At 43.3% G+C, this 16736-nt stretch overlaps 1 protein-coding gene across 8 annotated transcripts in view; it reads left to right on the top strand.

The window, feature by feature from the left end:
• The first annotated feature begins 1174 nt into the window (after positions 1–1174).
• Positions 1175–16736, top strand: part of PTPRZ1 (protein tyrosine phosphatase receptor type Z1) — a 133864-nt gene continuing 118302 nt past the window's right edge. For all 8 annotated transcript variants that reach the window (XM_059471931.1, XM_059471930.1, XM_059471929.1 and 5 more), the window contains exon 1: positions 1175–1288. In XM_059471931.1, coding sequence (XP_059327914.1) covers positions 1231–1288 — 58 coding nt within the window. In that variant the 5' untranslated portion in view covers positions 1175–1230. The remainder of the gene's footprint in view (positions 1289–16736) is intronic.

Below are 16736 nucleotides of genomic sequence, written 5' to 3'. Positions count from 1 at the left end.
TCCTTGGAGGCGGCTCCGCTCCCAGCGCCGCCGTGCCCCGTGCCCGTTCCCACGGCTGCCCATGGCGGGGCGCGCCGGCAGCGGGCCCCGAGCCCCAAACCCCGAACCCACGGCCCGGGGACACCGCTTCCATCTGTGTCCTTCCCGACAGCTGCTCTCCGTGTGCTCCGGGCTGCGCCGGCCGGCCGCGCACCTCGCTGACCTCGGAGACCTCAAGAAGCCCAGAGCCACCCCATATCTCCGCCTCTTATAAAGATCTTGTTAAAGAAATAAACTTTTCTTCCCAAGGCAAGGGCGGGCTGGCGCTGTCTGGGGGGCTGCTCCCGCGCGGGGCCGCTCTCCCTCCGCCAGCGCCGGAGCTGCGTCCCAGTCCTCGACCCCGGGGCCACGCTCTGCCCGCGGCCGTGTGAACCCCACTCCGTCCCCAGGCCCCCGTTCCCTCCCTCCTGCTTTTTCGGAGGGGGGAGAGGGTTCTGTTCCTCCCGCCTGCGAGTGCGCACCAACTCACTCGCCGCGCACACACACCCCCACCCACGAGCGCGCACACACACACACATATACACATCTACACACACTATCACACGCGCACATACGCACTCACACACACACTCTCACACGTGCGCACACACATAAACATATACACACACATACACATACACATATACACATACTCTCACATATCCACACTCTCGCATACACAGACTCTCACACACACTCACATATCCACACTCTCACACACACAATATACACACACACACTCACGCACACGCACATACACACACAAACTCGCATATCCACACGCTCTCACACGCGCGCACACGTGCGCGCCCGCCCAGCGGAGCGCGGTCTCCGCCCCCCGTGCGCACACACATACCCGGCGCGCACACATACACACACATATCCACACGACACACGAACAGCCGCGACAGACAGACACATCAAGCGGACAGCCGCGCACTCGCAGCCGCCCGGGCACAGCGCACAGCCCGCGCTCCCCCGCAGCCGCTGGCGGCCCCGCCATGCGCTGAGCGGAGCCGCGGCCCCGCCAGCTCCCAGCGCCGCCGATCCCGCCCGCGGCGTGGGGGCGGCCGCCGGGCGCGGTCGCGGCGCGGAGCCGGAGCCCCGCGAGGGAGAGGCGCAGCAGCCCGCGGAGGCCGGCGGGCGGGCAGGAGGCTGAGACAGCCGGACAGGCAGACAGGCAGTCGGAAGGAGACGAGGGACGATTTGGACATGCTCATTCTCGGGAGCTTGGCTGCCTGCATCCAGCTCATCTGTATCATCAGAGTGGGTGAGTGATCTCTACATGAATTCATCTTCGGGCTTCGGAACAACTTTTCTCCCCGGGCTCCGGTGGGTTTTTGGTCTCTCTGATCCCTTTTACACCGATATGCAGGCGCAGTCCGTGCCTGTTCCACACCGCGAAAAGACGCTGTCAGCCCCACGGGTGGGAGCGTTTCTCCTGTTCCTTTACCTCAGCCGCCGGGCCCCGAGGATGCGCGGTACCCACGGCACGGCCGGCGCTGCTCCGAGCGGGGCTCGCCAGCCCACGCTGCCCCGGCTGCCCAGCGTGCCCCGCCGAGCCCTGCCGCGGTCCGGCACCCGCGGGGAGGGACCGGGTGTGCGCCGGTGACAGGGCGAGAGAGAAAATCCATGGCCAGCGGCGCTGATATCGATCATCTCCGGGGACGTGGGATGTGAGATGTTACTTTAAGGTCTCGCATGAACTGTTCGAAGAGAAGGGCATGGTGCAAAATTTCGCTTTAAAATGACTCGTTCTCCCTGAACGGGTAACGTCAGGGGTTGCCCTAAACCGTGTAAAATATGAGTCGGTCATTCACGTGGGACCCCGCATACAGAATATGGATTCATATATAGATGTTAGTAGGACTGCTTACATAACCAAATTCACTTTCAGCTCGTGCAGACCTATGCAACTGGAGTGCATCCTAAAAATCATGCCGTTCCCTGTTACATGATAAGATGGTTATTATAACCAGTGTGAGTCACTTAACGCTGTTAGAAGTGCTTCATCAAATAAACACTAACAGCTTTTGTGGTCGGGTTTGTATCCTGATGGATGGTCGTTTGGAATTTATAGGTTCTAATTAAATAGATTACTAGAAAATACCAGTTGGCTGCTTATATTTAAGTATGAGGAACTTGGGAGCTTGGGAGCCTTGTGTACAAAACCAGCCTTACAATAGGTCTGCGGTGACAAAGTAGTCACTAACCTACATTTGTCACCCAATAGGTGGAGCTGCTTCTGAAACCATGCAGCTCTATAAACAAAGATCGGGGTTAGGTTTCACTTCTGATTTAGTACCAAGTTCTGCTAGTTAGGGAAAACTACTTTTTTTTTATTTTATGGGAAGAATATTTTTGCCTCTTCAGAAAATACTGTGGAATGATTTAACTATAAATGTCATGAATGTAACTGATTTTCAGTTAAAATATATCATATTCGTAAGGGCATTGATAACATTTTAATGTCACTTTTAAACTAACCTATTCCTAAAAACAGCACCTAAAAAAGGTGCTTACTTCAATTCTCTTACTTCAAATAATTCTCTTATACTATGGCAAAGAATGGTCTGTTATAAAACTTTTGATAAGTTTTAATAATGTCTTACATTGACAACCTGTTTCCTAAAATCAGATGTACTCCCAAGTCTGTTTAAACACAAAAAATTAGCAGGTGCTTTTACAGATATATGAAAATGTTTGAGAACAGATCAAGTATATGATAATATCATCATAATGTAACACAACTCAATTACATTTTGGAAAGAACTTCCCTATTCAGGTGATCCTATCACACTGGAAGCAATGCAAGACATAAACATAATTTTGCAACCTTTTTTGTTCATTTGTTTTGAATAATTTCATTTAGCATCTTATTAGAAATAAGCTGGTTTTATGTAATATAATGTTGCACATATGTATGCTATATTAATGAATTTACAAGATCTGACAGGATGGAAAAAGGTTTTCTACTCACACTCAAGATTTAAGTGCAGCTACTTTTTGTTTCTCTAGACAGATGTACTATTGTTTTCAAACCTGACCTGGAGAGGACCCCCTTTCTAGATGTGATGGATTGATTTGGTTGCAGTGGTGCATCCTTCTGAAGACTGATGAGCTAGACTTGTCAGTGTGTTCAACACTATGATTGTTTCCAAGAATGAATAACCTCAACAGGCTATTAAATTGCTTTAATCAGATTTCATTTGAATATGTTCCTGTTGGATTACCTCTCTGTAACAAATACGCTATGTTTTTTTTTCATACAATATAAAATAAATTATTGCATACCACAATGTATGGTTCCAAGTGTTTGGTGAGAGAGAAGAGCTGGATGGGATTGGCTCTTACCATTAAATATTTCTGATGCAGAAGAAGCGAGACCCAGGACTCTGTGAATGGATTGGTGATGGAGAGCATGGCAATCTGCCTTTGCATTGTGGAGCCTATGCTTATTAGTGTGAGGCTAGGCAACATGGAGATCCCAGCCTCATTTGCTTGTAGTTTCAAACAATGTTGTTGAGTTCTTAGCTGGTCTGGTACAGAGCTTTATCAGTGGTTCTTTCCAGGGAATCTGGTTGGGAGATTGCTGTTGACATTGGGAGATTCATCAGGGAAATCTGTCTCATATGCGTCCAAAAAAGACAAGGCAGCCAAGTCAGCCTCACTGTTAGAGCAGATGGAGGCAGAAAGTTCTGGGAATGACAAGACAGTGACAGTTCATTCTTTGCCTTACTGAAGAAATGCTTAGGAGCTTAATTCTAATATCCCTGCTGAGTTATGGACAGCACCTTCCTTCACAGTGCTACTGAGGCCAAGGAACTTGATTACATCAAGTACTGATGTAATTATTTATGGAGCAGGGCATTAGCTGAGTTCTCTCAGTGAGTGCTGTTCAGTGAAGTCCAGTGAAACCTGTGGAGTGAGATGCTATTCAGCCACAAGAGCTCATAAGAAATCCTATGCCATTGTTTGTGAACACAAACAATGTGTGGTTAGAGATTTCCTACTAAGTTCTTTCTTTTACTGAGATTAAAGGGAAAAAAACAACCCTATATGGACAATTCACTTGTTTTTTTACATTTTTATTTTAAATGAGAAATTTATGAATCTGTAATCTTCAGCCAGCGTGTACCTCAGACTGAAGCTACTCTTTGAAAATCTGCCCTGGCTTGCTGATGTGTTCCATATAACCTGAAAGTCGATGAGGTGTGTCCTTTTTGTGCCTTTTGTTGCATTGTTCCTATGGAAATAATATCTGGAGCCTTTTCAATAAGTAGACTATTTATGAATCTGTGTAGGCAAGAAAATGTTTATAGAAAAAGGAACATATTTTAACAAATTAGACTGTAATTGTGGTTAAATTTGGGTAAAAGAAGTGTAAATATTTAGGCAAGAGTTAAAAATATTGCATGCTTTCTTTAGCAAAATGTATGGGTAATTTCCCCAAATAAAGTAAAAACTATCTCTAGAATTAGCTAATCGGCATCTTACTGCTGTCACTGTCCAGCCTCAGCCAGGGTTTTACCTCTCAAAATGCAGCTCATTAATCTATGAATTGCTTAATTAGTTGTGTCTCAGTTTAATTTCTCACTATCTAGAAAAGATCTCTTATTTTTAGTTTGTTTCTGGCATCCCTGTGCCATGACTTTACGCACAAAGATGGTAATAATTCCCTAAATAATCTTATTTTTCTTACACAACTGACATCAGGGCAGTATTTCCAAGCTGTTGGGCAGCAAGCACCTCACTATCAACATGAAAGCAACTTCTCTGCACTCTCTACTGGAGGGCCACTATGAAAAATTATGAGACTCTGAAGCAGAGCATCCCTTTGGCTTCCCAAATCCAATCACGCTTGGTGTTCATTCTCATGTCCACACGTTTGGATTAAGTAAGCCCTTAGACTATTAAAGGACTGTGGGATCAGATCCTTCTTTTTTGCACTGATGTCTTTTTTTGGAAATATTTTTGTAGACCAGTTATTTGGCACACTTAAAACTGAATTACATCACAGTAATATTAATGTGTATTACTTCAAATGCTTTAGCACATTTTATTTTAAGATTATATGTTCCTATGGATGATGATACATAGCTCCTGTGGAGACATTTAATCCTGCCGTATCTAACATGTAAGAGCTAAAACAAAAACTGAGAATTTTAGAACTGATTTATTTTCTACTTTAACCACCTATGTTGTGGCTATATATATGTTATGCATTTTTTTACCATAGAGATTTATTTATATGTATCAAAATCTAAATATACAGTATGGATTTATTTTAGGGTCAAATTTTGGCAGGTATGAAAAGTGACAAAATTAATGGCATTTTAAAATGAATGTCAGTTTAGCCAAATATTTACTTAGCACACTAGTCATCTGTAGGACATACCTAAAATAGTTATGTAGTTTTCAACATGGAATCAATACAATTTATAAGGAGAGTTTTTTTTTCAACTGGATTTGGCCTTACTTCTCTGAATTTACTCTTTTATCTGGATTCCTGGAGAGAAATGAAATAGTGTGTATAAAACTAAGATGGTAATCTTAAAATATTATCATTATAATGTGTATTGTAAATTAGGATGTTAATTTATGAAAATAGGCACTTGCCCATTTCTTAAGGAAGGCTATTCCCTAGATATTCAGTGCTCATCATTTAAGTGGCCACTTCCCACTATGAGATCTCTAATTAGGAATTTAAGGGTGAACAGATTCTGTTCTTTCCCTGACAATTTCAATTCCTCTTCAAATGTGCTGTGCTTCTCAGTATTCCCCGTAGGGCCTGGAAGTCTGTGGCAGTTCCGGAGCCCCCAGCTCCCATTTAACAGCTCAGTTCTCACAGCTTCTTGCACCATTTATGTGGCTTTCCTGTACAAGACATCCTTTGGCTATTCAATAAGCTTCTTTTCCCATAAAGACAAAAGTTACCTTTCTGAATACATGTCAAGCCTTCTGTATTAGAAAGATGAATCTACAGGAAGAAAAGGACTTAGAGTATTAAATAAACAAGATCCACTAAATGAAGGATAGCAAATATTTCAAAGAGGCTGGGACTATAAATGAAACTTGGCTCCTGCAGGTTGTTGAGGAGCTGTTGGCGGCAGAATACTTTTGTAGGAAGGTGTGGTGCAGGTTTCTTGTCGAATACAAATTACTGATGTTTGTCCATTCAGTCATGAGGCTAAACTGGAAATAACTGGAAATTTTAGAAACAAGGTGAGGGTTTATTTGCATCACTGCCTGGTAATTATGGTGCTATCTGATAGAGGTGAAATAATAGACTTTTTAAGTAAAGCAGACAGTGTGTGAGAGTGTCAGATTATTCTAGATGAGGCAGGTCTCTCGAAAACTGCTATTGCCCCTATATGGCTTTGGTTTTCATTCATCCATTGAAAGTAGTTATATTTCACCCTACAAATCAATATTTTTCATTACTGTTTGAAGACCCCAGGAGCTATTGTTTGAGTTAGCTAATTTCAGATCTCATTATTGTGGTGAAAGTCACAAGGATGGTGAAAGTGCCATCCTACATCTGCTCAGGAATGCTTGGCAATGGAACTAGGATGCCTGTGGAACTCAGGTGTCTCAACCCAAAATTTTAATAAAAATTTTCCCTGACTCAGCTTGTACCTTGATGGCTTCCAGGAAGTTTTCAGGCAGCTACAGTTCCTCTCCTGCATGTGCCTTACCTGACCTTATTGTGTGCATCTCAGCACCTCTTTCACTCCGAAGTATCATTGGATCTACATGCAAATGTCCTTTCAGGTGACTTTCCTGAACCTTAATTCAGTAAGGCTTCCTTAAATATCTGCTGACAGAATCAGGTGTCTTGATCTGCGTTGCTACTTACTTGTGTTCAGGACAAAGGACAAGGTTGTGGCTGTGCCACCTTCTCAGGTTGTGTAGCCCAGTCACTAAAGCCTTTTAACCAGACAGTCTAGAGAGCAGGCCTGATCTGAGATAAAGGGATTTGAACCATGTCTTCTGTCTCCAAACATTAGGCTTTGTCAAATCAGAAGACTTTTCATACTTCTTGTGTAATAGGAAGCAATTAAGTTTATTTTTCTAAACTAAAAAAATAAAATAAAATAAAATAAAATAAAATAAAATAAAATAAAATAAAATAAAATAAAATTGAGAGGATTCTGGGCAAAATCTTAAAAGAAGGTTGCTAAGCAGTTGGAAACCACATCTATTTCAGGAGTTTTTGGAGCTGGAAATGGAACCTGGGAAAGTTTGCAAGAAAATTTTCCAGCATATAAGTTTGCCTTTTTCTCACTGTTCCTTAAGCATCCACTTCAGGCTTCTGAAGTAAGGACTCTGAATTAGTATGATGCTACAGCAAGACAGGAAGTATGAGTTCTTATGCCTCCTCCTACTCAGTATTTCATTATCTACTTGCTGGATACAATGCATAAATCACTATCCCTGCCTTTTCTCTGGTTGTGCTCTGAAAAAGATCAGATTTTGCTCGTTTCTTTAATAGTTCCAGATACTTATTCAAAGAAGGGAACTCTAGGTTGCAGTTTTGAAAGACTAACCTCTCAAAGGTGAGCAAAGCTTGACTCTTTTTTCAGCAACTCAGCATTTTACATCAGCTGTCCTGGTGAGCTGGGTACCACTTGGGCAAGCCAGTTGCTTGTCACTGCACTCAGCTGCTTAGATCACCTGATGCAGTGGAGCAGCCTGAACTTCAAGGCCCTGGAGCCTGCTGCTATTGCCTGGAATGGGTAATTCTCTTAAAGCTGTCTTGCACTTGAATTTTTTTCTAAGCCAAGGCTGTTGAATACAACTATTGCCCCACAGTTTCAGATTCAGCTGCTAAAAAATAGGCTAGATGTACTTTGGCCACTTGCCATATAAAAAGCACTATCTAGAGTTTTCCAGCATCCAGTTAGACATACAAGGTGACATGTTTGGGTTTTTTACTTCCTTTATATTTCACTAAATGTAAAGAATGTAGTTACTTTGAAATTTTCTCTGTGATATTGAAATATTAAATATCCTAATGTGCAGGTAGCATTCAGCACCTTATATTTCTATATGAAGCTACTAGGACTTCTCACCTGACCAGTGAGAGATTTCATTTGAAGTTTTTAGGAGCACTATATCTGTTAGTAATTTGGCTGGGAATTGTCGTCCTCATTGCCAAAAAACTTCTGCTAAATATTGGATTACCTGAAGGCTGAAATATAAAGTAGATAACATTTGAAAAGTTATCCATCTTCACTGCCTCATTTATCTGTTTGCTGAGGTAGGATAAAAGTAAAGCAGGGAAGAAGAGGTTAAATGGTAACATCAAAAGGACAAATAAGAGACATTAAAAGCACTTTAACTGTGTTAAAATCATGTTACAAAAAATTGGTCTTCAAAATCCCATAAATTAAGAATGTTGTATAAAAATAAATAACATCAAATGTATCTTAGTGAAAGACAGTTTTGTAAATTCTGTAACAGAATGTAACAAAGAATTCCTGACTAATTTAAAATTTTTTTGTCATGCTAAGTTCTTTAATTAGAACAGATTTTTTTTTAATAAGCTATCCAAACCACATGAAATATTTTCCTAAAGAAAATGGAAGGATTTATTGAATTCATTGAGATTTAGACTGGTTTGTATCATAATGCCTCAGAATACACTTTTCTAAAAATAATGCCATTTTTCAAAGCTTAAAAAAAATCCTTAAAAAAGATAAATCTGTGATGTTCTGCAGGGGCAGCATATACTGAAGAAACAGAAAGCTTTTTGAAAGCTACAGCAAATATTTTGAGGAAAAAATAAGCCTTTAAAATCAGCATTTTAAAAAAGACTTGATTCTTCAATTGCTTTATATGCTGAAGTCCATAATTTCAGCAGAAGTTCCCAAAAAGAAAAACATCTGCTTGCTGAGACTAAATAGCTAATGATCAGAGTAACAGCTGGCTTTATAAAAGGGACCTAATATTGCTCTGGGCAATTTTTCTTCTGGCTCCATCCCCAAACTGACCAACTGTGTTTGATCTATTTCTAGTCATTTAGAAAAGTCATTTAGTTTCAAGCGTATTCCAGTTAGTTCTTTCAGTACCTTTTGTTAAGTCTTATTCTGATAGGCATGTCTAAGTATGATTACTAACAAATATGTCAGGCTGGGACTTCCTGAGTGGCCCAAGAGCCTTCTTCCAGCTTCTTGGAGCACTCCAGTTGGTTGTCTGTGATGTGCCATTCCAAATGGTGCACTGGCCACACAACCCATGCACCTGCCATTTGCACAGAGGTTGGGGAGAGTCTTGTGTGATCTGTGCCTACCTCTTTCTTCAAAGCTTTGAGTTTTGGTCACTACCTTTGCATTTCATCTATCTTGCAATGTTGCAGAAAAACTGACTTTCTGTTGGTTTTGGGGGTTTTTCTAACACACTTAAAGTTTGTGTTAAAAAAATGAGAGAAGGTTTTAGAATACCTATACAAGTTTTAGGGTAGCACTAACCCTAAAACCCAAATGACTGTAAACTGGCAATGTGAAAATTTATACTGAAAACTCAGAAAAGGTTCCTAATCATGGGAGTGGGCAAACAGGAGTGTGGCACATCCCTGAGGACATGGCAAAGCAGTTCGCACAGGGAGGGCAGGCAGGGCTGCCGGTTTCTTCCTGCTAGTGGGGTTTTTAGTTTGTTGTTTGTTGTGTTTTGTTAGTTGGTTGGTTTTGGATTTTTTGTTAGTTATGGTTTTTACATGATGAACGACTGCAGTTTGTAAAAATGTGCATAACAAAATAGAACCCTCCAAAAAGGATCCATCTGTCCAGACCCTTGTCTGTGGCGGAGTGTTTGAGCCTGTCTGTGGTACCAGGGGGCATTGCAGGAGAAGCCTGCCTGAGGTGTGAACAGGTGAATGATCTCCTTTCACTGGTGGCTGAGTTTAGGGAGGAAGCTGAAAGACTAAGGTGTAATAGAGAAATTTAAACAGAAATAGATGGGTGGAGTTCAGCCCTTCCATCCTTGAGGGAGGTCCACCAGGAGTCAGAGGACTCCCATGCCTCCCACTGTCAGGCAGTAGAACACCTTGTGGATGGAGGGGATTGGAAACAGGTCCCTACTCTGGAGGTAATAAAACCAACCCAGGTGCCACTTCAGAATAGGTATGAGCTCCTGAATCCAGAGGGTCAGCCAGATGATGGAGAAGAAAATGATCTGCCCAGTGAGCCTCCCAATTATGCTTCAATCTCTAACATCAAAAAGAAAAGAAGGGTGGTTGTAGTGGGTGACTCCCTTCTGAAAGGAGCAGGGGGCCCCATATGTCGAGGGTCTGCTGCTTCCCTGGGGTCAGGTTATGGGATATTACCAAGAGACTCCCTGGGCTGATTCAATCCTCTGATTATTGCCCACTGCTGAAACTCCAGGCTGGCAGTGATGAGATTGAAAAGAGGAGCATCAGGGCAATTAAAAGGGACTTTAGGGCACTGGGTCAAGTGGTTGATAGGGCAGGAGCACAGGTAGTGTTCTGCTCAGTCCCTTTGGTGGCAGAGAAAAACTATGAAAGGAATAGGACAGCTCACATTATCAGCAAGTGGCTCAAGGATCAGTGTCATAAGTGGACTTTTGTGTTCTTTGATCGTGGGGCAACTTTTTTGGCACCTGGCCTGCTGGAACTGGATGGGCTCAATCTCTCTGTTAAGGGCAGAAGGATTTTAGCTCATAAACTGGTGGAACTCATTGAGAGGGCTTTAAACTAGGTTTGAAGGGGAAAGGAGATGCAGCTGGGCTGTCTGGAAGCAAGCCCAAGGGTGGTAAGCCTGGTTTAGGGGTGAAATCAGTACCCCAGCTGAGGTGTGTGTATACCAATGCATGCAGCATGGGTGACAAAAAAGAGGAGCTGGAAGCCATGGTCACCCTCACAGAAATATGGTGGGATGACTCACATAGCTGTTGTGCTGCACTGGATGGCTACAAGCTCTTCGGGACAGACAGGAAAAGGAGAAGAGTTGGAGGGGTAGCCCTTTATTTAGGGGCATTTTGATGCCATGGGTATTAAAACTGGATGGAGTGCCTATGGGTAAGAATTAAGGGGAAGGCCAACAATGCTGGCATGCTGCTGGGAGTTTGTAATCGTCCACCCAACCAGGAAGAAGTGGATAGCTTATTCCATAAGGTGGAGAGTGCTGGAGAATGTTTCAGGATCACCAGCCCTTGGTTCTTGTTGGTGACTTTAACCTACCAGACATCTGCTGGGAACTTAATGCAGCAAAAAATAGGCAGTCCAGGAAGTTCTTAGGGTGTGTGGAGGACACCTTTTTGTTACAGCTGGTGAGTGAACCCACCAGGGGAGGGACAACAAATAGAGATGGGCTGATGGGAGATGTTGTGGTTGGAGACCACTTGGGGCATAGTGATCATGAAATTACAGAGTTCTCAATATTTAGTGAAATCAGGAGGAAGATCAATAAGATTTTTACATTGGACTTCTGGAGGGCAGACTTTGGCCTATTTAGGAGACTTATTCAGAGTTCCTTGGGAAGCAGCCCTTAGAAACAAAGGAGTCCAGGAAAAGTGGGCATGCTTCAAAACAGAGATCTTGAGAGCATAGGAGCAGACTGTCCCTGTGTGCTGAAAGATGAGTTGATGAGGCAAACGTCCAGCCTGGATGGGCAATGAAGTTTCAAAGGAACTTAGGAATAAAAAGAGGGACCTGACCCTCCTTCCAATTGTCTTTGGAAGGAGGGTCAGGTCTCTCAGGAAATATTTAAGGGGATTGCTAGGGTATGTAGGAAAAAAATCAGGGAGGCCAAAGCTCAGTTTGAACTTAATTTGGAAACTTTTGTAAAAGATAATAAAAAATGTTTATACAAATGTATTAATGGCAAAAGGAAGGGTAAGACCAGCCTTTGTTTTCTACTGAATGGGAGGGAACTGGAGATGAGAAGGCAGAAGTGCTTAACACCTTCTTTGCCTCAGTCTTTAGTGGGAAGATGGCTTGTCCTCAGGACAGCTGTCCTCCTGGGTTGGTGGATGGTGCCAGGGAGCAGAATGGTCCCCCTGTTATCCAAGAGGAGGCAGGCAGAGACGCTTGGATGTTCATAAATCTATAGGCCCAGATGGGATCCATCCCAGAGTGATGAGGGAGCTGGCAGATGAGCTTGTTAAGCCACTCTCCATCATTTACCAACAGTCATGGCTCACTGGTGAGGTTCAAGGTGACTGGAAGCTGGCCGGTGTGACGCCCATTCACAAAAAAGGTGGGAAGGAGGATCCTGGTAATTATAGGCCTGTCAGCCTGCCCTCAGTACTGGGTAAGGTTATGGAACAGTTTATACTGAGTGTAATCACACAGCACTTACAGGATGGCCAGGGTGTCAGACACAGCCAGCATGGTGGGTTTAGGAGGGGTAGGTCGTGTTTGACCAACCTGATCTCCTTTTGTGACCAAGTGACCCACCCGGTGGATGCGGGGAAGGCTGTGGATGTTGTCTGGACTTCAGCAAGGCCTTTGACACTGTCTCCCACAGCACACTCCTGGAAAAGCTGCAGCCCAGGGCTTGGACAGGAGCACTCTGTACTGGGTTAGGAACTGGCTGGATGGCCAGAGGGTGGTGGTGAATGGTGCTGCAGCCAGCTGGGGGCCAGTCACGAGGGGTGTCCCTCAGGGGTCTGTGCTGGGGCCTGTTCTGTTCAATATTTTTGTTGATGACATGGATGAGGGTATTGAGTCTGTCATCGTAAATTTGCAGATGACACTGAGCTGGGAGCGTGTGTTGATCTGTTGCAGGGTACAATGGCTCTGCAGAGAGACCGGGAACAGTTGCATAGATGGGCAGATGAAGTTTAATAAGTGCAAGTGCCAAGTCCTGCATTTTGGCCACAATAACCCCCTGTAATGTTATAGGCTGGGGACGGTGTGTCTGGACAGTGCCCAGACAGAAAGAGACCTGGGGGTGCTGGTTGACAGCCAGCTGAAAATGAGCCAGCAGTGTGCCCTGGTGGCCAAGAAGGCCAAGGGCATCCTGGCCTGTGTCAGGAATGGTGTGGCCAGCAGGAGCAGGGAGCTCATCCTTCCCCGTACTCGGCACTGGTGAGGCAGCACCTCAAGTGCTGTGTCCAGTTCTGGCCCCTTCCCTCCTTTGGGAAGGACGTTGAGACACTGGAGCACATCCAGAGGAGGCCACAAGGCTGGAGAGGGGCTGGGAACACAAACCCTGTGAGGAATGACTGAGGGAGCTGGGGGTGTTAGTCTGGAGAAAAGGAGGCTCAGGGGTGACCTCATCACTGTCTGCAACTCCCTGAAAGGTGGCTGTAGCCAGGTGGGGTTGGTCTCTTTCTCCAGGCAGCAGCTGACAGAATGAGAGGACACAGTCTCAAGCTGTGCCAAGGGAAATAGAGGTTGGATATTAGGAAAAAGTTATTTACAGAAAGAGTGATAAAGTTCTGGAATGGCCTGCCCAGGGAGGTGGTGGAGTCTGGACTCACCATCCCTGGATGTGTTTTAAAAAGACTGGATGTGGCACTCAGTGCCGTGGTTTAGTTGAGGTGTTAGGGCGTGGGTTGGACTCTATGACCTTGAAGGTGTCTTCCAATCTAGTGATTCTGTGATTCTGTGATTACAATAGTGGAATCCTGAAAAATGTTTCCAATGTGGGAGCAAAAGGCCAACCTATTTTTCTGGTGGTTTTTACTTTCTTTTTAATTGTAGAGTACTATGTTTTTTATAAGAGCCCGTGGCACCTGAAGCAGGAGAGAGCCCTGTCAATGATCTAGCAGTTCCTGTCAGTGAGTAGCACAGCACAGTTTCAAACTGTGCAAAAAAAAGCAGAGTTCATCTGGCTGTGCCAGCCAGCTGCCCACCAAAACAACATAAACCAGTCATTCCTCATGATGGACTGGTACATTTGTAAGCTGAGGTACTGAGTGCTCATTTAGCATCTCAAGTACCTCTCAGCATTTCAAAATACGTACAGTAAAAGAAAGAAAAATATAAATAGGAGGCTATATATCATAAATACAATATAAAACCATGAGACTTAAAAATTTACATTTTGAGTTTGATTATTGTGTTTAGAGGCTGTTGACCATTTGCTATTTTAAATACGATTACTTGTAGAAGTATAAGGTAAGAAACCTCCTTTAAAGGAAAGTTTTGAAATTGCTCGTGTGGTTGTGTGACATCAGGGGCTAGAGGTAGAATTAAAATATTAGCCAAATCTTGGAGATCTGGCATTGTTCTCACTCCTACACCCGATGCAACCATAGGAGATTTCAGTTCGTTTTATTTCAGTGTCAGATTTTGCATTGGCTGAATTCTGAGAGTATTCTCAGGCTCATCTGCCCATTGCTCATTAATCCTCTTCATGTCCACCTCTCATATTCTCGTATAAGTGGTTTGGCCTCTCTGTCAGCCCCATTTCTCATTACATGCACATTTTGCCAAAGAAACAGGCAGTTACATGGTAGTTTACTCATGTAAAATTACTCCAGCAGCTTTGTCAGGGTTCTGCTTGACTGGTTTCTGCACTCCTTTTAAAGCATAATTCTTACATACCTGATGTAATTCTTTTCCCCTGTTTGTTCCTCCTCCTTTATTTGGCATGAAGAAAAAGGGATTTCTGTTTTGCTTAGTGCTTTCTCTGTATAATTAAAAATTAAGGACACATAAATCAATATGTATTAGAACTAACCAAACATCGGTTAAAAATGTGAATTCCTTATTTTGTTTCTCTTTGAGTTTTATTTTCTGCACTGTTGCCTAATCAGCTTCAAAGGTTTATTTTTTGGTATGTCTTTATGAGAGACAGAAAAGATTTCTGTGTTTAGAAGTTATGTATGTATTTGACCAGTGTCAAGACAGTATTACATTCAAGACAATTCATTCAAGAATACTTAAACTAGAAATTATTCTTTTAATCCATTAGTGAAAAATACCTCCATGAAAAATTCCTAAGGATTATGCAAAGATATCCTTTAATCTGAGTCTTTTTCAGTATTTTCTGGTTTTTGCTATCCACTGTGGGATTTTTAATGCATGAATCAGCAGACAAAGTATGTTTCCATGTGGCAGTAGTCATCTCTCTCTGTATGGGAAGTTCCAAACTTTTTGTGTGAGTGGCAAGACTGTAACACAAAATCTTCTAATGATTTATCTGAGCAGTGGCTGTCCTCATGAAAACAGGGTTTAGATTAGATATTATAAAAAATGTCTTCACTGAAAGGGTGGTCAGGCATTGAAACAGGCTGCCCAGGGTAGTTGTGGAGTCACTGTCCCTGGAAGTGTTGAAAAAAATGTGGAGGTGGCACTAGGGGATGTGATAAAGTGATGGACTTCATGGCTGGACCTGATCAGCTTAGAGGTCTTTTCCAGCCTTAAGGATTCTGTGATTCTGTGAAAAATGACAGCAGGAGCAGATATGCCCTATTGTTAGGAATATGTGTGAGTCTTACATGACCTGATTAGCTTTTGCAACTATATGTTTGTTGTAGAAAAAGAGATTCAGCATAGTAAAACATATTGCAAGTGCACTTTAGAGCAGATTAAAAATATCCTTATTGCCCTGCTGAATGGAAGAAGACAGGTTCAGCTAAATCTGCTGAAGGCAATAAGACAGTGATGAAAAAGAAATAGTTTCAGGTTACGTGTAGTCAAGTGAAATACAGGAAAATGTATATGGAGCAACCAGAAAATCAAGTCCTGTTTTTGGTGAATAAGGTAATATGAGGTAATCAGCTTTTTCTAATATGATCTACGTGTTCTATCACAATTGTAAAGAGTGCATTTGAACAAAACTGTAATACAGGTTTTCACGGTTTGCTTCATTAGTTAAATAATTCCTTGGATGTGCAAGAGCTTTCCAAAACACATGCAGCCCTGAAATCTGTTGTTCACTTGAAAGAAACAGGAAATTCAACCTACTCTGAGTATGATTAAATCAAAGAGGTTTCATCATCTTGCAGTGGAACTCAAAATGCTGGGTGTGCATAGACTGGGACTCACAGCAGCCAGCATGCACTTTACTGGGACATGCAAGCTTGGGTGGCAAAATAAAGATCAGTGTAGATAGCAAAATGTGAAAAGAATAACTAACTGGGATATGCCTCTCAGGGACACATATTGGGAATAATTATGCTGACACATCTTGTTTAGCTGGCTAGATACATGGAATTCTCAACTGTTGATCTTACTACCCCTAAACCAGCTATATGATGCTGATACTGGACACTTTGCATCATCATCTAATAATACAATATTTGCCAAAGAAACGGGAGATGGCAATCCTAAACACTTCCCACATCCTGGGATTTGAACCACAGCTGTGGAGGGCAATGTGCTCCACAGTATGACAGGGCACAGCAGCTGGGGATGTGGACGCTGCTGATGTGTACCAGGCTGAAGGTGGGAATTGTAGAGAAGTTTGAAAGAGAAAGCCTAACTATCCAGTCCAATGGGTGGGATAAGGTGGTTCAGTGCATCATTTCCAGGTGCTAGACTAGATCTTTGCCCTCCCTTCTTCACTGCAGCCCTGCTGCCCTGCTCCAGAGCAGCAGCTGCTGCTGTGTGTGAGCAGCAAATCCCAAGCAGCAAATCCCTGGTCTCTTCCTTCTGCTGTGGCTCCCTACCATCTCCCCCTGTACACCCCCACAGCACTGTCACTCTGTGGCTGCAGTAGGGATCTCTCTATGGAATGGACACCACAGATGTGCATTTGGCAGCCTGTACTGCTGGAAGGGCTGCTGTGCAATGGGCAGTGGGC

Source organism: Ammospiza nelsoni, chromosome 5 (genome assembly GCF_027579445.1).
Source record: "Ammospiza nelsoni isolate bAmmNel1 chromosome 5, bAmmNel1.pri, whole genome shotgun sequence".
Taxonomy (NCBI): domain Eukaryota; kingdom Metazoa; phylum Chordata; class Aves; order Passeriformes; family Passerellidae; genus Ammospiza; species Ammospiza nelsoni.
Note: the sequence above shows the minus strand (reverse complement) of the source record. Positions and strands in the feature narration are given on the sequence as shown.